This window comes from Cetorhinus maximus, chromosome 10, assembly GCF_964194155.1.
Source record: "Cetorhinus maximus chromosome 10, sCetMax3.hap1.1, whole genome shotgun sequence".
Classification (NCBI taxonomy): domain Eukaryota; kingdom Metazoa; phylum Chordata; class Chondrichthyes; order Lamniformes; family Cetorhinidae; genus Cetorhinus; species Cetorhinus maximus.
Genome location: NC_135888.1, coordinates 69,913,600 through 69,938,056, shown reverse-complemented (window position 1 = coordinate 69,938,056; position 24,457 = coordinate 69,913,600). Strand labels below are relative to the sequence as shown.

The 24,457-nt window shown below is 39.8% G+C and overlaps 1 protein-coding gene across 1 annotated transcript; it reads right to left on the bottom strand.

The window, feature by feature from the left end:
- Positions 1–10,279: 10,279 nt before the first annotated feature.
- Positions 10,280–19,601, bottom strand: rpl26 (ribosomal protein L26). Its single transcript, XM_078550588.1, has 4 exons — positions 19,543–19,601; positions 18,781–18,953; positions 17,015–17,155; positions 10,280–10,454 (listed from the first exon to the last, which is right to left on the bottom strand). The coding sequence occupies exons 2-4, from the start codon at positions 18,946–18,948 to the stop codon at positions 10,326–10,328; spliced, it is 438 nt and encodes a 145-aa protein (XP_078406714.1). The 5' UTR covers positions 18,949–18,953; positions 19,543–19,601; the 3' UTR covers positions 10,280–10,325.
- Between the last annotated feature and the right edge of the window lie 4,856 nt (positions 19,602–24,457).

The window sequence follows — 24,457 nt, the reverse complement described above, 5'->3', positions numbered from 1 at the left end:
CAAGTGGCAAACAAGAGAGAGAGCTGAAGTTCAGGAGAGCATGAGAAAGAAGGCTGAGCATAGAGTGAGACATAAAAAGAGCAATAACAATGAAGGAGGAGAGCTTCAGTAATAGAAGTTACCACTAACAGCATTCTGCATTTATATGACTTTTATGACAAAAAAATCAAATCTTTTCACAAATAGCCATGAAGAAAACAAATGTGAAACCAGGAAAGAAATGGTTGCGAAGGGTGACCAAAAGCTTGATTAAAAGAGCTGCACATTTTACATAGAATTTTACAGCTGTTGGAAATTAGTAATATGCCTGGTACAAATAAATATAATTAATCAGCTAGAAATAGATAAAGGAAAAGTTAGTACTGTAAGTTTTATTTCACCAGAAATTGCTTTAAGATTTCATTATCACAGAAACAAGGCTAGTGGGGTAGCTAGTTTTAGGTAATGATGGCTGTAGCCTGAAAAGGGACCCATGCACAAACTCTTGCAATAGTGGGAGATCAACTGGTAAATACTTGAAACAAACAACCATAGTACAAAGTTTAGATAGGCTTTTCGTTTAACTTCGCTTAATTAAGATGCTTGCTGAAGTACACAAGTTCATTAGTATATGGAAGTATAATAGAGCTTATTTCAGTGAACAATACCACGGTTCAACAGCTTGATTAGAAATAAGGACAATTGAATGGCCATTATGAACAACTTGTTAAAAGATCTTACGAACAGCCTTAGATAAATAACTGATAGTTGGAATAGATACAGATAATGAAACTTTTGGGAGTTAGTTTGAGGCTGCAGGTGGAATGTTAATGGGAGGACAAACTGGTCAGGGAGAAAAGCTTCAGATGCAGTAAGGAAAAGATGAGGTAAGAATGATTGATCAAGGTCAGAATGTGTGAATGCGCAAGAAACTAAAGGCAGGTAAATGACATTAAAGGTGGGATGTTCAACCCAAGGTTTAGACAAAAAAATTGAAATCTTATAGGGTATTTTGAAATAAAGTAAATTTTTCTACCGGAAAAAAGCCTTAGCAATAATCTATCTAGGTATCCACCCCAGAAAAAAGGTATAAAGTAAGAGACTTTGGCAGAGTTCAGTGCAATAAGTAGGTGGTGGAAAAGACCATTACAACATTTAGCTAGTCAGCACATTATACCTGTGCTAACCGTATGAAAGAGCTAAAGACTTAGTCACACTCACTTACATTTTAGACAAACACTTTAATATTTCTCTTGTCAAATAATTATCTACTTTATTTTAAAACCTATTATGTATTCTGTTTTACTGGTATTTCTGAAGTTAGGAAATTTATCCTAACAATCCTTCATAAATAAATTCTCTTAATCTTTACTTTTGGTCATTTTTCTCTGAATATCTAGTTCATAGTTCATGTGTTTTAGAGTGTAGCTTTTGGTTTTGCAAACTAAAGTTTAACTGTAGAAAATAGGATAAATGCAATTAAAGTAAATTTGGAGTCTATTACATTTAAAATATTGGGGTCATGTGTCAATGTATCAGCAATTACATTGTCAAGATCCAATCACAATCTTCCTGTTGACTGGCACTGTATAGCAATTACATTGTTAAGACAACTGCTTGTTAAAATGGGCAATGGGCATTGGTTTACCTATAAATGGGTACAGCTGTAACACTCCAGTGTGGAAGGGATTGGTAGAGTTTGTTATATTGCAGAGTTGTCTTGAGAATAAATCAGCTTGAATGTGTTCTTTCATGATAAGCAATTATTGTGAATAACACATGTTGACTTAAGAGGATTAACAGCTAGAAAGGTAAGATCATAAAACAGCAAGTGGGCATACTTGGCTAAAGAATGATACTTACAAGAACACAGGTATTCCAATTTCAGAGAGATGGTTTTTGTTTTAGGAGTTAGAGTTAAATTAGTTTAAAAGCATTCAGTAAACTCTGAAAAGTTATAAAACCTATTTTACCTCAATTCAGCAAAGGAGAAATTGTAAATGAGGGATAATTAATCGAAAGGTTGGTTTGAGGATATCACAGAGCAGGCTATGTTATGGAGATGGGTGGAGTTTAGGAAGGTTCTCTGGTTTCAATTTATCTGGGTGTTTGCAGAGAGTTAGTTGCAGCTTGGAACTGGTATGTATGTTTGTAGCTTACTGAAAGAAGTAAATGCAAGGCTTGCACTGTAAGCAGAGTAAAACCCTTAACTTTATCACTGACCAATTGGAATGCTGATGAAGCTTAATCTGTTTGAATTTTGTGAGGAAATAGATGCTGGAAGATTGCCTAATCCAAACTGGTGGGAGAACCTACAGTGTTCCTAGAGTCTTGTGCCAAAGAAACCAACAAGTAGTTCTTTTGATTAAAATTAGATATCTGGATTTCTTTTTAAATGTTAATGGTCCCTAAGTGGATCATAACAATATTCTGAACATGCCCTCAGGTTATCAAGTCACCAGTAGAAACTTTTCCGATTTCTTCTAATGGCCTTCCTTATTTTGAATGCATCTATCAAATTTCCTATTTTCTTCTCCTGAAGAGAGCTTCAATTTCACTAATCTCCTCTCATAAAAATCATGGGAACATAAAAATAAGTGTAAGCCATTCAGCCTATTCAGCTGGTAAATAAGATCATGGATGATCTATATCTTAACTCCATCCATTTGCCTTGGCACCATATCCTTATATACTGCTATGTAGCAAAAATTTATCAATCTCAGATTTAAAGTTATCAATTGAGCTAGAATCTACTGTGTTTTTGTGGGAGATATTTCTACCACTCTTTGCATTTAGAAGGGCTTCCTAACCTCCTTGTAAATTGCCTAGCTCTGTTTTTAAGGTTATACTCTTGTTCTACACATTCCTACCAGTGGAATGTTTCTATCACCCTTAGCAGTCCTCTCAAAATCTTTAAAATCACAGGCCTAGTTTAGTAATATCTCTTAATCAAACCATGGAAGCCTGGTAACATTATGGTAAATCTGCGCTGCATTCCTTTCAAGGGCAGTGTCATTGAATTATAAAATGGTTAGAGCACAGAAGAAGGTCATTCAATCCATTGAGTCCATTTCAGCTCTCTGAAAGAATAATTTAACTAGTCCCACTCCACCCTTTCCCTGGAATCTTGCAATTTTTTTCTTTGTGCTTATCCAATTACTTTTTGAAAGCCACAATTGAACCCACCACCTCCTCCATCTCGGGTAGTACATTCCAGATCCTAATGACTCACTGTATTAAAAAGTTTATACTCTGTCTCCTTTGGTCCTTTTTTTCCATTCACTTTAAATCTGTGTCCTGTGGTTCTTGACCCTTCTGCGAATAGGAACAATTTCTCTTTCTACTGTCTAGACACCTCATGATTTTTGAACACCTATTAAATCTCTTCTCAACTTCCTCTAAAGAGAACAACCTTAGCATCTCCATGTATTCATGTAAGTGAAGACCGTCATCCATCGGACCATTCCTGTACCCTCTCTATAGTCTTTAAATCCTTCCTAAAATTTAATGTCCAGAACTGGACACAATACTCCAGTTTAGCCAAACCAACATTTTATAAAAGTTTATCACCAATTCCTTACTTTTGTACTCTCTGCCTCTCTTCTCAGAACCCTGGATCCTATATACCTTTTTAACCACTTTCTCAACCTGCCCTGTTAACTTCAATGACTTGTGCACATGCACCCCCCAGGTCATGCTGTTCCTGTACCCACTTTAGAATTCTATCTTTTATTTAACCTCTTCTCATTCTTCCTACCAAAATGTATCACATCACATTTCATTTGCACATGTCTGCTCATTCCAGCAGTCTGTCCTCTTGAAATCTTATCGCTATTCTCCTCAGGGTTCACAATACTTTTGAGTTTTGTGTTATCTGGAAATTTTGATATTGTTAAGCAGTCGTCCTAGCACTGACCCCTGGGGAACCCCACTGTATACCTTTTTTCAGTCCAATAAACAATTGTTCACCACTACTGTTTCCTGTCACTCAGCCAAAATTTCATACATACTACACCTGTCCCTGTTATTCCATGGGCTTCAACTTAGTTGAAGTTAGTTAAAAACAATTGCTTTGAACAAATCGGGGCATTCCTTAATGAATCTACATCTGTCCAAGTGACTGTTAATTTTGTCCCAGATTATCATTTCCAATAGCTTTTCCGCCTCTAAGATTAAACTGACTGGCCTGTAGTTGTTGGATTTATACTTGCAGCCTTTTTTGAACAAGTGTGTAACATTTGCAATTCTCCAGTCCTTTTAGCACCAACCTTGTATCAAAGGGGGATTGAAAGATTATGGATAGTACCTCTGCAATTCCCACCCTTCCCTCAGCATCCTCAAATCCAGTCCTGGGAACTAATCAACTTTAAGTACAGCTAGCCTTTCTCTGTAGCTCACTACCTCCTTTTTCACTACAACGCTGTCAGCATCTTCTTCCTTGGTAAAAATGATAGCCATTTAGCACCTCAGCCATGTCCTCTGCCTCCAGGTGTAGATACCCCTTTTGGTCCCTAATCAGTCCCACTCGTTCTCTTACTACCCTCTAATATTTATATGCCTATAGAATTCTTTCGGACTTCCTTTCATCTTAGCTGCCAATCTTCTCATACTCTCCCCTTGCCTCATTTCATTTTTCACAAGCCCTCGTAACTTTCTATTTTCAACCTAGTTCTCATTTGTATTATAAACTGACATCTGTTATACACAGCCTTTTTCTGCTTCATCTTGCCCTCTATCTTTTTTATAATCCAGGGAGTTTGGTTTTATTTCCCCCTTTTCCCTTTGTAGGAACCTCCACCTCCTCGTCAACTTTTCTTTCCAATTTATTCAGGGCTGATCTGCTCCTGACACACAGAAATTCCCCTCCTCCAATTATGCATTTTTACTCATAATTGCTCTTTATATATTTTGTTTTATCCTTTGTTAGGTGTGGTGCCCAGAACCATATATAATAATCCAGATGTGGTCAAACAAGTGCTTTATATAGCTGTAGTAAAACTTCCTCTCCTTTATTTTATTTTCTTTTTTGTCCTACACAGGATGTGGGCTTCGCTGACTGGGTCAGCATATGTTGCCCATCCCTAATTGCCCTTGAAGGTGGCAGTGAGCTGCCTTCTTGAACCACTGCAGTCCATGTTGTGTAGGTACACCCACAATGCTGTTAGGAAGGGAGTTCCAGGATTTTGACCCAGCGACAGTGAAGGAACGGCAATATACTCCCAAGTCAGGATGGTGAGTGACTTGGAGAGGAACTTCCAAGTGGTGGTGTTCCCGTCTGTCTGCTACCCTTGTCCTTCCAGATGGTACAGATCATGGATTTGGAAGGTGCTGTCGAAGGACCCTTGGTGAATTCCTGCAGTGCATCTTGTGGATGGTACACACTGCTGCTACTGTGTGTCAGTGGTGGAGGGACTGAATGTTTGTGGGTGGGATGCCAATCAAGTGGGCTGCTTTGTCCTGTGTGGTATCAAGTTTCTTGAATATTGTGGGAGCTGCACTCACCAGGCAAGTGAGGAGTATTCCATCATATTCCTGATTTGTGCCTTGTAGATTGTGGACAGGCTTTGGGGAGTCAGGTGAATTATTCATTGCACTATTCCTAGCCTCTGACGTGCTCTTATAGCCAGAGTATTTATATGGTGAGTTTAGTTCAGTTTCTGGTCAATGGTAACCCCCATTGATGTTGATAGTGGGGGATTCAGTGATGGTAATGCCATTGAACATCAAGGGGCGATGTTTGGGTTCTCTTTTATTGGAGATGGTCATTGCCTGATACTTATGTGGCGTGAATGTTCCTTGCCACTTGTCAGCCCAAGCCTAGATATTGTCCAAATGCAGCAAGACCTGGACATGTAGTACTGCACTTAAGAATCAGGCCTATCGTGAGCTCAGGTCAGGAGTTGGGCTTGAAAATGGCAACCTCCTGATCCGCAAGAGGGATGCCACTGATCCAAGACTGGATATGTAATACATGTTTGTTAACAGGAAATTTATGTTCATCTAAGAATAAACCACTCTTTGATTCAATGTCAATTTTATGTTTATCTGTTTATGTGAAACACCTTGGGTAGTTTTCAGGTTAAAGCAGCTATTAAAAATACAAATTCTTGTTTTCTAAATTAGCAAACTCAGTGGTTGTACACCAGATTTTATATTTCCGTGCAACTGGTGCAAACCACACGTGTATGTCAGGAGACTATGAGACTGTACACTTGCATCCGGTAATTTTCCATCCAATGATTTTTAAAAAAATTTACATTTAAATCTTTGAAGGTTAGTTCATAAATACAGGAACAAACTTTTGATGGAGGGAATGTTGCAAAAGGGGCTGTGGATAGGTTGTTTAGTCTGATGGGCTGATAAATAATGGGAGCTGGAGCCTGCTTGTTAGAAAGAGAGCCAAAGACTTTTATTCTCATGAAACCCCTCTTTCACAATGCTGTTGGACATTGTTCCACTTAACACTACAAGGCTCCGGTTCTTTAATGCTCTAAAAATTTCTCCTCAGTCATATTTCCCAAATCATAGTAGTTGGTATTCTCCCTCATTGTAGAAGTGAACCAACACTACCAGATCCTGAGAAGTCCTACTTCTCTTGATCCCAACACCTGCCTTAGTGTTCTGAGAACTCTAGCACCCCTTTCAGTACCCTTAGTACTGATAAAAGGTGAAATCCCATCCCACTATATCCCCATTTTCCAGTGCTCCGAGACACCTCCCAACACTGGTGAATCAGTATCTTCAGTAAAATAAATTGGCATAACAACTTTATGTGCAATACCATGACAGACCTTTGTAATATTGAAGGTACCAATTTCTAAAGCCATCAAACTTCTATATTGTCTTACTATTGGGAAAAAAAATCACGTATTCTATTTTTATGTGCTGCCATCATGTTTTTAGATGTTCCATTTTTGTGTTCTGCTCTTTTCTGTTACATCATGCTTGCATCACAATACTTAGTTCACATCATATTATACTGCATCAATTTCTAACAGCTGGAATTTTCATGTTCAGTATTGAGATGGAGGTGGAAGATAAGAATCAAGCCCACCCCCTACCGCAGGGATCTCTGAAGACACACAAGGAGTCGGCAGGGAGTAAACCTGAGGCGAGTGCTAGCAGCAGCTCATTCTCTCCCCAAAGTGAGGAGAGCCTGATCCGAGCCCTGGTTGATTTAGTGACCACAGCAGCAAAAACAGCTCAAAAGGCAAGAGAGAGTGAGAAAAAAGCACAGCTTGCTTTTAAATATTCTGAAGAGGTGCTTTCTTATGCGAGCGATGTGACCGATAATGCTGAGCAGACACTCTTAACAGCCAAAACTCTGTCAGAGAGACTGGTCAAGCACACTTCCTATCTGGACTACCAACAAGTTTTCCGTTCTGTTTCAGACCTTTCCACAGATTATGCAACATTTGCACAACTTCTGCAACTATCAAATGCTGGCGACGAATTAGGGAACTCGCGTTTATTAAAAAAGGGCAAAGCATCCAGATATGGGAGAAGTGAGTCAAAGAGGGAGCGACTGTGCTTCCTCTGCCACTCATTATCTCGCCGTGAAACTGACAGTTTCTCTCAGAAACGTTCCCAAAACATATCTCAACTGGGAGACAATTATGAGGGTATGATTGAAGCAGACGATGAAAATACAGATGAGGACGATTTAGGATTTGGTAAAGACGTTCACCGTAAACCTCAAACCACCATGTGTGCTGGGATAAACAGTTCCCATCACAAACAGGTAGAGGCTGTCCGGAAAGAGGAACACATGGGTGGGGCTTTTGTGATCAGCAGACGCAGATCTCCCCGGAGATCGCCCTCTGGTGGCCTCGATGGACTTGTGTCACCACTCCTTACTGAAGATGAACTAACAACATTAAAGCCATTGAGTCATTCACCCTCCCGCCAAGGATCAACAAAGGTCGTTTACAAGATGATTCACCGAGACAAATCACAGGAGAATTCAGATAGCGATATTGAACATTTAGATGAACCAGCTCATGTTCACGTTTCCTGCACAGAAAATAAAGGTTTAGATACTTAAAATTCTTCGTAGCAAAAGCCTGATAAGTATACCTGTGAAAATGACATCTAAATTTTTAAAAATCACATTTTTTGTACAGAGTTCAGTTTTGCTGAAGGAACGCTCTTTACTGAAATTTTGCTCCTACTTTGCTATCAGTGTTATCCAATACATTAACCACTAGTCACATATGGCTAATTGAAAATCCAAATGTGACTAACTCCATTTTTGGTTAGTAAAAAATACATTGACGTTTGATCTCAACACTCATTTGTTGATAAAATAGTGCGTCCTTTGGTGCAACTCGTGTGAGTCAACATTTTCTGCAATCACTAATGAGATTGAAGTACAGTAACTGATGGAACAAAAACTTAGAAGTGGCATTGTGTCTAACAAATTTGTCAGAATTCCAAAGGTTGGTGAGGCGGAACAAGTTTTGCACTGAATGATGGTAATATGTTAAATAGTCACTAAGTACATTTCTGGTCAAATTAGTGCATGTGCCGAAAACAACGAAGCTGCAGCTAGTCAGCAATTTCTATGGGACAAGTGTGATATAAAAATTATGGTGTAAATACGAACAGCAGAGCTACATGTATAAGCAATGCAGACACCAGGAGTGAGTGAACAGAATCTGCTGCAAATGACATCTGATTTATGCACCTCCCCTCTACAGCGAGTAAATAGTAATTGCATTTTATTTTCACCTCAGCTTCCCCAATTGTATTATGCTATTGGAAAACCTTTACATTTTAAATGAACTTTACATTATAATTTTTTTTATTGGCTGTAATTCCAGAGAACACATTACATCAGGCTGAAATCAGCAGCATTTTAGATTTTAGCATTGTAAAGTCACATGTAATTATGCCCTTGTCTCACCCCCTAAGAATGCAAACTGTCCAGCTTTGGTGTGACTGTCATTGCAAACATGAACTCAATATGTTCACAAGACAGACACTTGTGTGGGCTACATTTTTAGTTCAGTCAAAAATCCACCTGGCCACTTTTGCACATTGTAATAGAGTGGATGACGTGCTATCAATTATGAAAGACATCACAGCTGTGCCCAATCTAATCCTTAAGGACTAATACTAAAAATGTGCAATTAAGTGTACGCCAAACAGACACAGAAACTGTGCCTAATTTATCACTATTTTCATAGCCCTGGTTCAGACTAGCTAACTGAACAGAGATCTTGCTGTTTTAAAATTAAAGATGAACAAAGTATTTATTTTAATCACAACAATGAATGAGATTTTCACATATCACATCTTATCTCAACAGGAATCACTTAGAAGTTGGCAATACAAACTGTTCCAAATAACATAGCAGTCATTTTTAAGCACGCCAGTGATAACTTTCCCATCCTTCTGATTAGATTGAATTATGCCAAGATTCATGCCAAGTGACATGAAAAATTAAATCTAAAATTAGGTCTGCAGCAAACAGAAAAAAATACCATTTATAAAGTGCAGTAAAGCATTCTAAAGCACTTAACCAGAGGGTTATGAGTAAAAACATTTTTTGACAAGCCACAGAAGAAAGCTGGAAAGATGACCAAAAGCTTGATCCAAGAGAGGTTTTAAGGAGCATCTTTAGAGGGGAGAAGGGTTTTCAGGAAGCTTCCTAGAGGAAGAAAGAAAGGTAGCGAGGCAGAGATATTTAGGGGCAGATTCCAGAGCTTAGGGCCTAGGCAAGGAAGACTTGGCTGCCAATGGTGGAGCGATTAAAATTGGGGATATGCATATCTATCACAAATTTTAGTTTAAGTCTCTGATAACTTATACATTATAGAAGCTATTCAATTTAAATGCTACCCTCAATTCTTAATTGTCAAACAATTCAACACCACCCCAGAATACATAATTATTGCAGACTGTAATTAAGACCAGAACATGGGATTGGGTGGATTTAAGGTACATGGTTCATTCAAATGCTATGTCATAGTAGTACAATATTGGCATTTACAATCTGTTGACTGCTTTCAGAAACTATTAGGCAAGATGCTTTCCTACAGAAAAGAGAAATTGAAAGGAATGCCACCTTAAGCTGAACTCGCTACTTTACACACTTGAAAAAGGAACTTTCTCGTAAAATTCCATAGAAGTGAATTCACTAGTGTAATTCCTATGCTAACGTGGAATCAACTAGAACTGTTGCTGTAGTTTTCTCCCAAATTATTTTTGTTAAAGAAATTTGAAAGGTATAATTCACATTTCTACATGAAAGTAAGAATTGAAAAGAGGGTTTGGTAAAAAGTAAGCCAGGTTGCAATTTGTTTTTGAATCTTTATTTAAAGTAGCAAAGTTGAAGCATTCAATTACTCCTGCATTTTTTCAACGGATTCTTCCTTATATTTGCCCTTATCTTTGCCAACTTGGCGAGATTTGGCCTTCCGTTCCAGAATCTTCTTGCGATCCTTGTCCAACTTTAACCTAGTAATCACCACCTGCCAAAAAATATCATAAATTTATTGCTGTTAATTCTTTGTATGGACAATAGTGGCACACAGATCAAATCACATACTAGCATACACATATAAAAGCAGAAAGTACAGCCAGCTGTAAAGAAATGCTCTGCTATATTTCAGGTGTGCACTCCTTTCATCATGCCTGAAATGTCACAATCCACCTTTTCTCTAAAGGAACTGAACAATCACTTCAATCATGGCAATAACACTACTGAGCCCCAGAAATGATATCAACTGGGGAAAAAAAATCCCAAAGTAAATACAATGGGTTGTTTAAGTGCCATGACTTATGCGTAAACACAGCAGCCACTTCACAAGCGGTTAAGTCTTTTCAAAGTGGCTGAATGAGGGATGTTGGCCAATACACCAAGAAAAACACACGTTTATAGAACAGGAGACTATTCTTCCCATGCCACCTGTCAGCTTTGCTAAAAAAATGTGCAAATCAAATTCCTTCTCTTTCCCCGTAGGCCTGTGCTGCTCTATTTTTTCTTGAAAGATGCAATTCTCTCTCGACCACTACTTCTGGCAAAGCATAACATGTCCCAACAAGGTAACAAAATATCTAACCAGTCCTTTTACTTGATGATATCTTCACTGACTCATGGCAAAGAAATAGCAATTCCCTATATCAAAACATTGCAAAAATAAAAAAGAAACCTTTGCATTAAATTTCCTTTTAGCTTTCTCTGTTATAATACAAAAAGGCCATGTACTGCAAGTCTCTCCTGATCATCCTGGGACAGGGGGTTCTAACATAATTTATAGTATGGCACGCCTAAAACTGCATGGTATTCTATTGTATAATTTATTTTGTATGCTCTTGTACTTGCATGCTTCTCATGGAATCCAAAATGGTATGGACCTTATAACTGACCATTCTTGCTTATGGGACAACAAGCTCATACGCTTAGACAATTATGCATTTATACCTCCAGACACATTTACTTCATTCCTATATCAATGCAACTGTCACTTTCTTAAAATACTTGCTATTAACAAAACCTTGTCGTCTGTTTTGATTATATTGTTATTATTTCTAAAGGTTTGTTGATTGGTCTATCCTCGTCCAATTCATTCTCTTGTCTCAATGATTATTGGGGACAAGCGGTGTAGAAATTTTATAGTATGAAGTGTAGAAATTTTATAGTATGAAGTTGAACAAGAATGTAGAGTGGGGGTCAAAGGAAAGGGAAGACCAGCCCTCAATAGAGTCTCAAGTTTTATCCCTGTTCCACACCTTGACACTGAAATTGGATGGAGCAAGAGGGATGAAAACCAAAAAGGTCCCGTGCTCCTGACTACAATCTAGCACCAATGCTGGAAAATCTGGTTCAGATATTTTGAAAATCCAATCCTAAGCTTATAAGAAGGTTGCTGACACCCACAGAAAAGTATCAACATTTAAGAAATTAGGCAGGTCCTACTGGAAAGGAAAGCAATTTAAAAGCTACCTGGAATCTCCCACTGGAGTTGGAGGAACATGAACTGTGGTAAAACATGCATCAACATAGATGTCAAATAGAACTGACACATATACAAGTGTTAATGCATATCAAGAATTGACAAGAGTTCAAAAAGGCAACTCTATGCAATTGAAACTCTGATTCAGTGCACAGCTCAGAAATCTAGCCAATTTCAGAAACTAGCTTTATGATCCCAGATTTGACAGCAAACTATTTATTGACACCAATGATGAAACAACATTATTGGCCTATATGGTTATCCAGCTCACTGCATACAACAGTAAAAATCATTGGGACAATTATTTCAATTTAAAAGAGATCACTGCAAAAAAATATTCTTCATTTCCTTTTAGGTTGTACCTTGTAATCACCAGTCATTTTAACCCCCCCTCCTTATACCATGTGTTTCAGTCAGAAGTTAGAAATGTCAATGAAGGAGACCATGCAAATCCTTGTACACACTGTTTATAAGCAGTCAGATATGTACTTTTTATTCATTCATAGGATGGGGGAGTGACTGGCAAGATCAGCATTTATTGCCCATATCCAATTGTGCTGAAACAGTGGTGGTGAGCCAATTCTTAAACTATTGCAGAACACCCAAAGTGCTGTTATGTAGGGAGTTTCAAGAATTTTGACCAAGCAACCCTTGAATCAGGTTTCAATCCGTACCGAAACAAATTACATCCTATGTCATTGAGAAAGATAAACTTTCACAAAAACAGTTCCTAAGAAGAGTTATATTGGACTCTAAACTTGCTGAGTTTTTCCAGCACTTTTTAAAAAATTCCAGATCTCCAACATCTGTAGTATTTTGCTTTTATAAACTTTCCTTCCTCTTCCTTCTCAACCTGCCAGCAGCCCTTCACACAGGTGACCACGCCATCTTCCACTGACACCTTCCTTGTCATCCAGCTGGTAGGACTGATCTCACCAGGTTTCATTCTTATCTATCTAATCAGAGCCAGAGAATCACTTGTAATGGCTTCTCTTCCTGCTCCTGCATCGTTCCCCCTGGTGTCCCCCAAGGACCTCTCCTTGGTCTCCTGCCATTAGTCATCTACATAGTGCCTTCGGTGACATCGTCAGAAAGCACACTGTTAGTTTTCACACGTACACTGACGACACTCAGCTCTAACTCAACACCACCTCTTGATTCCTCCGTGGTTGCCAAGTTATCAGACTGCAATCTTACAACCAGTATTAGGTGAACAAAGATTTCCTCCATTTAAATATTGGGGAAGACTGAAGCTTTGTTTTAGGTCCCCGCTCCAAACTCTGTTCCCTAGCTACCAACTCTATCCCTTTCCCTGACAACAGTTTGAGGTTAAGCCAGACACCTTGGTGTCACATTTGATCCCGAGATGAGCTTCAGAATTCATATTCATGCCATCATGCAGACTACCTACTCCCACCTCCATAACATTGCCAAACCTCAGTCCTATCTCTCTGCTGAAATCCTTATTCAGGCCTTCGTTACCTTTAGGCTCAACTATTCCAACGCACTCTTGACTGGTCTCCTACATTCTACCCTCTAGTAAATGTGAGGTCATCCAAAACTCCGGGGCCCATATAACTCGCATAAAGTCCCATTCCTCAATCCCCTGTGCTTCCTTACCTATATTGGCTCCCGATCAAGCAAGACCTTGATTTTAAAATTCTCATCCGTGTTTTCAAATTCATTCATGGCCTCACCACTCCCTACCTTTGTAAACTTCCAGCTGCACAACCTTCTGAGATATCTGCTCTCCTCTAATGCTGCCCTCTTGTGCACTCCCAATTTTAATTTCTCCACTATCGATGACCTTGCTTCAGTTCCCCTCCAAGCCACACGCCATCCTGACCTGGAACTATATTGCCACTCCTTCAGTGTTGCTAGGTCAAAATCCTGGAACTCCCTTCCTAACAGGCCTTGTGGGTGTACCTACATCACATGGGTTGCACTGGTTCAAGGTGGCTCACCACTACCTTCTCAAGGGAAATTTGGGATGGGCAATAAATGCTGGCCTAGCCAGTGAGACCCACAGCCTATTAAAAAAAATGTTGCCTAGACCCCAAGCTCTAGAATACCCTCTAAACCTCTCTGCCTTGCTTTCCTCCTTTAAGACACTCCTTAAAACCTACCCTTTTGACCAAGCTTTTGGTGATTCGACCTAATATCTCCTCCTTACGTGGCCTGGAGCCATGCTGTTTTGTAAGCTCCTGTAAAGTGCCTTGGGATGTTTAATTAAGCTGAGGGCTCTATATAGGCATAAATTGTTGTAGCATTGAAAGGTTTCCAAGTCAGGATGGGTGCGACTTGGAGAGGAACTTGCAGGTGGATTCCCATATGCCCACTGCCCTTGTCCTTCTAGTTGGTAGAGGTCCCAAGCTCGGGAGGTGCTATGGACAAAGTCTTGGTGAATTGTTGCAGTGCATCCTATAGATGGTACACATTGCAGCTACAATGCGCTGGTGGTGGAAAACGCGAACGTTTAAGGTATAAGATGGAGTGCCACTGAAGCGGGCAGCTTTGCCTGGATGCCATTGTGTTTGAGTGTGCTGCTGGAGCTGCACTTATCCAGGTAAGTGAAAAGTATTCCATCATACTCCTTACTTGCACCAAGTAGGTGCTGAAAAGACTTTAGGGAATCAGGATGTCATTCACTGCAGAAGAGACAGCTCTGGGCTGCAGTATTTATGTGGCTAGTCCTGTTTAAGTGCCTGATTAAGGTAACCCCTAGGATGTTGACGGCTGGTGATTCAGCAAAAGACAAGGGATGTCAAGGGAACATGCTTAGACCCTCTCTTGTTGGAAATGGGCACCGATCAGAATACAAATGTTATATTCCACTTCTCAGCCTAAGCCTGAATATTGTCCAGGTCTTGCCCCACACGCACATAGACTGCACCTTTATTTGAACGGTTGTGAAAGAAATGTATGATGCGCAATCATTGCCAAACACCCCCATTTCTGATGGAGGGAAGGCCATTGCAGGGCTGTAATGAGGAATGGAGCTGAGTGGTCCTGGCAGAACCCAAACTGAGCATATTAAGTCTCCAGATCTTTAGACTGGGCCTGTGAATTACTAATTCCGTAATGTAACTACTATAGTACTTGAGTACGGAAGCAATGTGTTTCCATTTGTGGCAGAAATCTATTTGACCACAGGAAGAAGGAATGGCTGTCCAGTCCAATTGTATGAGCCCGTGCTATGTTTCTTTAAATTTCAACAGTGGCAATTCTGTCCTCACCTCTGCTCATCCTAGCGTACAATTCATGATAGCTGTTGAGCAGTAACCAAGTTTTGGAAACTTCCCCCTCTCTAAATCAGGAGCATGGAGATCACACAAATGAAGAACTAAACATAACATTCTGCTCATTTATTAACTGGAGAAACTTGCAGAATTATTAAGGAAAGTACTAGCTATGCATGTAGCAAAATGCCACATCTGGTTACTTTCAATTTCCAGAAGTCTCTCGCTTAGCTCTGGGATGTCATCACCATAAGCGCGCTGGTCAGCAATCAAGAGTGGGTCATGTTTAAATTATTAGTTTTGACAAGGTACTGCACTAACTAGATCCTAAAAGACGGAATAGGGGTTTTCTTTAGATCATTGATGAGAGTTGAGACCTGTTGCTTGCAATTCCTAGATAATGTGGGAATCTAAGGACACTTCATGTTTCTTGGGAACCACATGTGAACGACGTGTCTTCAGCTGCTTGAGCTCAGGGTCTTGGAGCTTGAGGGGCAGCCGTAGTCACTGAGAAGCATGAGATAGGCCGAGAGATTCCTGGATCTACACCAAGATGAGACCTTTTGGAAGAAGGGATAGGGAGAGGCAATGTACACTTAATAACAGATCTAAAAAGGGTGCAGGGCCCAATGGGGCCTGCAGGTTCACGTGCATCGATCTTTAAAGATGGATCAACATATCAAGAGAGTAGCTAACTAAGCAAATGGGATCTTGAGCTTCAGAAATAGGTATTAAATAGAAAAACAGGGGAGTTAGGCCAAAATTAGGGTACTGTGTCCTGTTCTGGTCACCACACTTTAGGAGGGATGTGAAGGTCCTTGAAAGGGTGCAGAGGAGATTTACCAAAATGGTTCCAAGGGTGAGGAGTCAGGGTTGTTCTCCTTGGAACAAAAGGAAGTTGAGGGGAAATCTGATATAGATGTACAACATAGCGACAGCTTCAGTAAAGGTAGGAAAAGAAAAGCTCTTCCCACTAGCTGATGGTACAAGGACTAGGGGACACGGAATTAAGGTTTTGAACAAGATATGCAGGGGGGCATATGAGGAGGAACTTTTTTGTGCAGTAACTGATAATGACATGAAACGTGCTGCCTATGTGGGTGGCAGGAGCAGAGATAAACAAAAGGAAATTAGCTAGACACATGAGCAAAATAAGCTTACAGGGTTACGGAGATAGAGCAGGGGAATGGGGCTGACTGTATTGCTCTAGAGAGCCAGCATGGACTCGATGAGCTGAATGGTCTCCTCTGTGCTATAATGACTCGGTGTTTATCTATGCCTCGGAAATCTTAACCTGTGACGAAAGGCAAACATACACCACATAATCTTTATTATGAGATTACAAAGTAACCTACGCGTGGCTATTTCGGTAGCTTAAACAATAATGGCTCCAAACTGAGTACTGTTCAAAAGCTGCAAATGTTGATTTCCACAGAATAGGTATTAAATGACTGATCCAGGCAGAATTTGCTCACAACAAAGTTCATCCAAACCCTGTGTAAACAATGGATCTAACCTCAAATCACCCATTGGTTTAACAAAACTTCAAACTGCAGCCTTGGTTCAATGTCTCATCCTCAAGCTGGCACCCTGACAGTGCAGCACTCCCCCAGTACTGTATCAAAGGGTCAGCCTAGATTACATGTTCAAATATAGATATATTGCTGAAATGACTTGGTGTACAGATCAAAATTTCTCTTTGAAAACTATTAACATAAAACGTTGGTTATGTAGCAGGAAGTCTGCTTAGTTACTCTCCTCACATCATTACACCAAAACAACCAGGTTTACTTGCTGACAATCAGCCAAAACCCCAGATTTCATAGCAGTTCTTACCTTGCTGGGGTGAATGCCAACATGAACTGTAGTACCATTGGCTTTTTCACGCTGGACACGCTCAATATAGATTACATACTTTTTTCTGTATACTTGGACAACTTTACCGATCTGCTGACCCTTGTAATGCCCTCTGACGACCTGTACATAAGATATCAAATGTAGAACATTTGTTTAATATTAATACATGCAGTCAAAATGTGCCATTTGCTGGTTCACTGGTATTTGGATGCAGGCTGCTGAAGCCCTGTGCTCATGTTTTAGCAATTTATGTTGAACACTATTCTTTCTCAAGATCTTGATGTATTGGGATCCAGCAGCACAATTCAAACACTACCCATAAGACAGTATCATCGAAACAATTGTGCCTTTAGTTCACCATGTGTTAACACTGTTTTATTTCTTTAAGGTAAACAATTAAAGATGACTTAGGAAGTACCAGAAGCACAGCATTCTTTTTAATAATTCTTAAAATTGATACCTAATATGCAAACTGTATTTTCTAATTACACACACATATATGCATACATACTTTATATAAATGCATAGTTATTGGAGAAAAACATTCACAAAACACTTCATAGAGGCAGACAAAAAAATGGCTACCTGAATAAAGGATGTTAGGTATGATTAAAAGCTTGGTCAAAGAGTTAAGTTTTAAAAGGAGGTCAAAAGACAGATGTAGAGGAGTTTAGGGATACATTTTTGGCCCACAGTGAAGCATAGGGAGTGGGAAATGCAGAACAGGAGCACAGAGCTCTCAGAGGGTTGCAAGATGTTACAGGATGGACAAAGCCACAAAGGTATTTAAATATGAGAATTTTAATTTGAGGCACTGTGGCAGAACTCTGGGAGACAATGTAGATAAGGAAACACAGGGGTAACGGATGAAGAATAGATTATGCTCAGATAGAACAGCAGTAATTTATTTTTGCAAGGAATGTCAATCAGCCATCTCGCCCACCAAACATTATTAGACTCCTGAAGTTAAACGGAGGTAGACAGTCAAAGGCTCAAAGCCAGCAATGGAACAAACTCCACGAGAAAAAGTCAGACAGAAAATTACCATTGATTGGACAAGCGAATATTGACTGGGCATCCTGACATTCCAAGCACTAGATTGCATGAGTGTGACAAACAGACACGGGTCTGACAGACATAAATATTGCCATGGAAGCAGCACAACCAGCAATCTGAATTTCTGAGGAAGTCACACAATCAATCAGCCATACAGCACATGACAATAACAGCACAGAAGGTCAATGTTTACTTTGCTGTAGCAATTATAACTATCACCAATACAAAAGGACACTAAACCCCAACCATAGCACTCCAATACCACTGTGTTGAAACAAAAACTTGCAAATGCTGGAAGTTTGAAATGGAAATCAATTCTGAACTATATGCTTCATCTTTTCTCATATAAAAAGTGGTATAGCTGTGAATACTGTCTGTCAGCATTAGTTCCACTGAGGAGCACACTTAAAGGCAAAACCTGTCTTTTCACTTTCAGATGCCCATTCATTTGCTGTATTTCCAACATTGTCTGTTATTACTGTTGACAGCATTTTCTAACAGATCAGAAGTTATGGCATAACCATGACAGAAGCTGAGTGTTAAAGCAGAAAATGTTACAAACTAATAGCAGTCAATCCGAGACAGAAAGGCAGGGCAACAATGCTAATGGAGCCTTAGGTTCATATCCAACATTCACAACTTTTCTTTTCATCTTTCATGCAATAAAATGCAGGGTTTACTTCACTTACCTGAACCTCATCATCCTTGCGTATGGGCATTGAGCGAACATTGTATTTCTGCCTCAGCTCCTTGGAGAGTGGAGAGGACATAATTTTCCTGCGGATGTGAGATGGAGCATTGAAGTGCCTCTTGCGGTTCTTCCTCCGGGAAGATGTTACAAAGGGATTGAACTTCATACTGGCTATACATAGAAGACAAAAGTTAAAGCAGCTGCTGGCTGTCAAACTGTAAACTGAGAGCTAAATGAGTCAGATCAGACTCAGAGCTCTGAAACATTAAGTAAGGTGAATTCAGACCAATTAGGAGCTCTGTAATACATGGACAGTAAGGTGAATTGTGACCCAATCAGAAATTCTGTAACTCTGGGTCACAATCCACCCTACTGTTTCCAGTTTACAGAGCTCCTGGTTTGGGGATAATAAGGTGCATTGTGACCCATCAGAAGAGCTCTAGCACTGGGGGCAGTAAGGTGAATTGTGACCTAATCAGAAGCTCTCAAACACTGGGTCACAATTCACCTTACTGCCCCCAATCAGAAGCTCTCTAACATTGGGGACAGGGAATCTCGAGCCTGCCTTTCACGCCCGCTCTATAGGCCCAACCGGCTCCTACGTTTTACACCGATCTAAGTCCCCTCCCATTCCGTATCTTAAAAATATTGCCTTATAAGACTAACAAATCGTTGTCCGACTCAGTAACTTGGATCGCTTTGGCACGATTAGGTTGGGAAATGCTCGGATGTTAACGGATATCACCAGCATAATCCTTACCCTCCTGCTCTAGCTCCTATGGCCGCCGGTGAAAAGAGAACGCACGCATGCGTGGTGCCTCATTAGTCAGTTCTCAAATCGCACGAGATTTCAGCAAGGCGAGACCTCCAGGTGGTTCTTAAAGGGATAGCTTCCTCAGGTGGCCTGTGAGCAATACAATGGGAGCCCTACAGAGTCTGGACTGTGCACTTGTATTCTGGTCAAATTCTGGGTTTAAGCAAAACGTTTAAATCCAAAATATAGATACCTAAATTGGCACTGTTGCATACGAAAGTTATTAATTGTAGCAGAAGCACTTTGGAATGTATCTGAGGAAGCATGCTACATTTAGAACTAAGAAATAGGAGCAGGATTAGACAACACAGCCCATCACACCTGCTCTGCCATTCAATACAATTATGGCTGATCTTAGACTTCAAATCTATTTTCCTGCCTGCTCCCCATATCCTTTAATTCCCTGAGAGACCTAAAATCTGTCTATCCCAGCCTTATATGTATTCAAAAATGGAGCATCCATAATCCTCTGGGGTAGAGAATTCTAAAGATTCACAAACCTTTGAATGAAGAAATTTCTCCCCATCTCAGTTCTAAATCATTGGCCACTTATCCTGAGTATGTACCCTTGTGTTTTAGATTGCCCAACCAATGGAAACAATCTGCATTTACCCTATCAAGCCCCTTCAGAATTTTGTAGGCTTCAGTGAGATCACCTCTCATTCTTTGAAACTCCAGAGAATATAAGCCAAATTTACTCAACTTCTCATCACAGGACAACCCCCTCATCTCAGGGACCAACTTAATGAACATTTGCTGTACTGCCTCCAGTGCAAGTATATAATTTCTTAAATGTGGAGACCAAAACCGCACACAGGACTCTAGATATGATCTCACCAAAACCCCGTACAACTGTGGCAAGACTTCTCTTAGACTCACTTCTTTATTCCTGTACTCCAACCCCTTGCAATAAAGGCCAACATGCCATTTGCCTCCTAATCGCTTGCTGCATCTGCATGCTAACTTCCTGCATTCCTTGTTCCAGCACACCCAATTCTCTTTGATCATCAACACTTACAAGTTTCTCACCTTTAAAAAAATATTCTTTCTTTTATTCTTATGGCCAAAGTGAATAACTTCGCATTTCCCTATTTTATACTCCATCTGCCATCTTGTTGCCCACTCACCTTACCTGTCTATACCTCTTTGCAGCCTCACTGTGTCCCCCCCGCAGCTTACTTTAACTCCTAGTTTGATGTCATTAGCAAACTTAGATATATTATTCTCTGTTTCTTCATCTAAGTCGTTAATATAGCCGAGGCCCCAGCACTGATCCTTGCGGCAATCCACTATTCACTGCCTGCCCTGAAAAAGCCCCGTTTATGCTCGGTCTCTGTTTTCTATCCGTTAACCAATCCTCTTTTCAAGCAAATATATTACCCCCAACTCCACAAGCCCTTATTTTGCCTATTAACCTTTCGTGCGGCATTTTATTGAATGCCTTTTGGAAATCCAGGTATGCTACATCAACCGGTTCCCATTTATCTACCCTACCAGTTACACCCTCAAAAAACTCTCAACAAAATAAATTTTATCCATAGAAGTTGTTTTACAGTTAAAAGCTCCAGCTAAAAAGAGAAAAAAGGAAAATATTGGAATCTAAGAAAAGGTCATAAACCTGAAGCTAATAAAAGCAAAATACTGCAGATGCTGGAGATCAGCAATAAAAACAGAAAGTGTTGGAAAAACTCAGCATGGTCTGGCAACATCTGTGGAGAGAAAAACAGAGTTAATGTTCTGAGTCAAATAGGACTTCTTTGGAACTGTCCACAGATGCTGCCAGACCTGCTGAGTTTTTTTACAACACTTTCTGTGAATATTAAGCTGTCTTCTTTTTACAGATTGCATGCTGACAAAAATAGTACTGTGTATTTCCAGCACTTACTATTTTTGAAGTTACATGATTGAACTGGTATTATAGGTAGTAAAAATTTCATGGTTGATTCATATTCAATTATAGTGTGAGGTATGAGGAAAGGCTAAAGACCAAGTAAAGCTAGTACAGTATTTTAAATCTCTGGTTTCTCCTGCACACCTGCAATATGCCCCAAGAGACTGTCTTTGGACCTGTCCTATTCTTTATTTACCTCTAACCCATCATGGCACATAAGGACATATGAAGTAGGAGCAGTAGACAAATTAGCCCATTGAGCCTGCTCTGCGATTCAATATGATCATGGCTGATCCTCTATCTAAATTCCACCTTCCTGTACTATCCACATATCCCTTAGTTCCTAAAGATCTATCAGTTCCTGTCCAATGACTGAGCATCCACAGGCCATTGGAGTAGAGAATTCAAAAGGTCTCCGATCCTTTGAGTGAAGAAATTTCTCATAAGAACATAAGAACTAGGAGCAGGAGTAGGCAATTCAGCCCTTTGAGTCTGCCCCGCCATTCAACACGATCATGGCTGATCTCATTTCAGCCTCGACTCCAATTTCCCATCCTCTCCCCATAACCTTTCAACCCATTACTAATTAAAAATCTGTCTATCTCCTCCTCAAATTTATTCAGCGTCCCGGCATCCACTGCACTCTGAGGTAGTGAATTCCACAAATGCACGACCCTTTGAGAAAAGTAATTCCTCCTCATCTCGGATTTAAATCTACCACCCCTTAGCCTAAAACTATGGTCTCTCGTTCTAGAATGCCCCACAAGGGAAAACATCCGCTCCACATCTACTTTGTCTATCCTCTTTAGCATCTTATATCCCTCAATTATATCTCCTTTCATCTTTCTAAATTCTACTGAATATAGGCCTAAACTGCTCAATCTCTCTGCATAAGACAAGCCCTGCATCTCTGGAATCAATCTAGTGAATCTCCTCTGAACCACCTCCAATGCAACTACATCCTTCCTCAAGTAAGGGGACCAAAGCTGTGCACAATACTCCAGGTGCGGTCTCACCAATGCCTTGTACAGTTGCAACAACACTTCCCTATTTTTATACTCTATTCCTTTAGCAATAAATGCCAAAATTCCATTTTCCTTCCTTATTACCTGCTGTACCTGCATACTAGCTTTCAGCGATTCATGCACGAGGACACCCAGATCCCTCTGCACTGAAGCATTCTGAAGTTTCTCTCCATTTAAATAATAAATTGTCTTTTTATTCTTCTGACCAAAATGGATAGTCTCACACTTATCCACGTTAAACTCCATCTGCCAAATTTTGGTCCATTCGCTGAACCTGTCCATATCCATTTGTAAGTTTCTTATTTCTTCATTGCAACTTACTTTCCACCTATTTTCTCACTTCAATCCTAAATGGCTAACCTCTTATTCTGATACCGTGGAAACATCCTCCCTGTATCTTCCCTATCAAGCCACTTAAAAACATTATGTTTCAATTAGATTAACTCTCGCTTGTCAAAAGTCTATGAAATATCAGCCTAGTTTCCTCATAGGGCAATCCCCCTATCCCAGAAATCAGTCCAGTGCAATGAACATTTATTGCACTTCCCCTAAAGTAAATAAATCCTTCTTCAGATAAGAAGATCAAAATTGTACACAGTATTCCAGGTGTGGTCTCATCAAAGCCCTATACCATTGCATAAGATTCTTCATTGTTATACTTCAATCACTTTGAAAAAAAGACAAACATACCATTTGCTTTCCTAATTGCTTGCTGTACCTGCATGCTAATGTTTTGTCATTCATGCACAAGGACACTCAGGTTCCTTTGAATACCAATATTTCCCAGTGTCACTGTTTAAAAATATTCTACTTTTGAATTTTTGCTTCCAAAGTGGATCGCTTCACACTTCCCCACATTATATTCTATCTGCTAAATTCTTGCCCTTCTAACCTGTCTACATCCCTTTGCAGAAACTTTGTGTCCTCCACTCAACTTACTTTCCCAACTAGATTTGTTATCATCATCAAATTTGGATACATTAAACGGGGTTCTCTCATCTAATCCATTAATTTCAGACTGTAAACAGTTGAGGCCTAAGTACAGATCCTTAAGGTACCCTGGTGATTATAACCTGTCAACTTAAAAATGACTTGTTTTATCCTTATGATTTCTGTCCATTAACCAATCCTCAATCCATGCTATTAAATTGCCCCCAGTCTGGGGTGGAATGTGGAATAATCTCTTATGTGGCACCTTATCAAATGCTTATTTTGAAAATCCAAATACATTACATCCATTGGTCCGCCCTTATCCATCCCACTTGTTACATCCTCAAAAAACCCGAAAAGATTAGTCAACTTGATTTTCTTTTCACAAACCTGTATTGATTTTGCTTAATCATGCTATGATTTACAGATGCCCTGGGACCATATCCCTAATAATATATTCCAACATTTGCCCTACTACTGGTATCAGGCTAACTACCCTGTTGTTTCAATTTTTCTTTTACTTTCCTTTCTTGAATTGTGGGGCCCCCCACATTGTGGGGGGGGTTAAGTTTGCTACCTTCCATGGGAACTGTTCATGAACCTAGGAAATTATGGAAGTTCAAAACCAATGCATTCAGTATCTCTGTTGCTACATCTTTAAAAACCCTAGAATGCAGAGTATCAGGTCCAGGGGATTTGCTGACTGTCCCATTAATTTCTCTAATACTATAACTTTAATGATAATAAAATCCCTAAGTTCGTCATTTTCACTAGGTCCTTGGATTGCCACTATTTCCAGAATGCTTTGTGTCTTCTACCATAAAGACAGCTACAAAGCATTTGTTTGAAGTCTCTGTCATTTCTTTGTTCCTCATTATAATTTCTCCTGTCATGGCCTCTAGGGGACTCACATTTATTTTTGCCAATCTTTTCCTTTTTACATACTTATAGAAACTTTTACAACCTGTTTTATGTCTCTTGCTAGTTTGCCCCAAATTCTCTTTTCTCTATCAAT

Excerpts from the sequence above, each read along its gene's own strand:
- rpl26 (XM_078550588.1), bottom strand. The coding sequence starts at position 18,948 with ATGAAGTTCAATCCCTTTGTAACATCTTCCCGGAGGAAGAACCGCAAG. Across the intron at positions 17,156-18,780 it reads GCAAGGATGATGAGGTTCAG|GTCGTCAGAGGGCATTACAA; the intron begins GTAAGTGAAGTA and ends TCTTATGTACAG. Across the intron at positions 10,455-17,014 it reads TTGGCATTCACCCCAGCAAG|GTGGTGATTACTAGGTTAAA; the intron begins GTAAGAACTGCT and ends ATTTTTTGGCAG.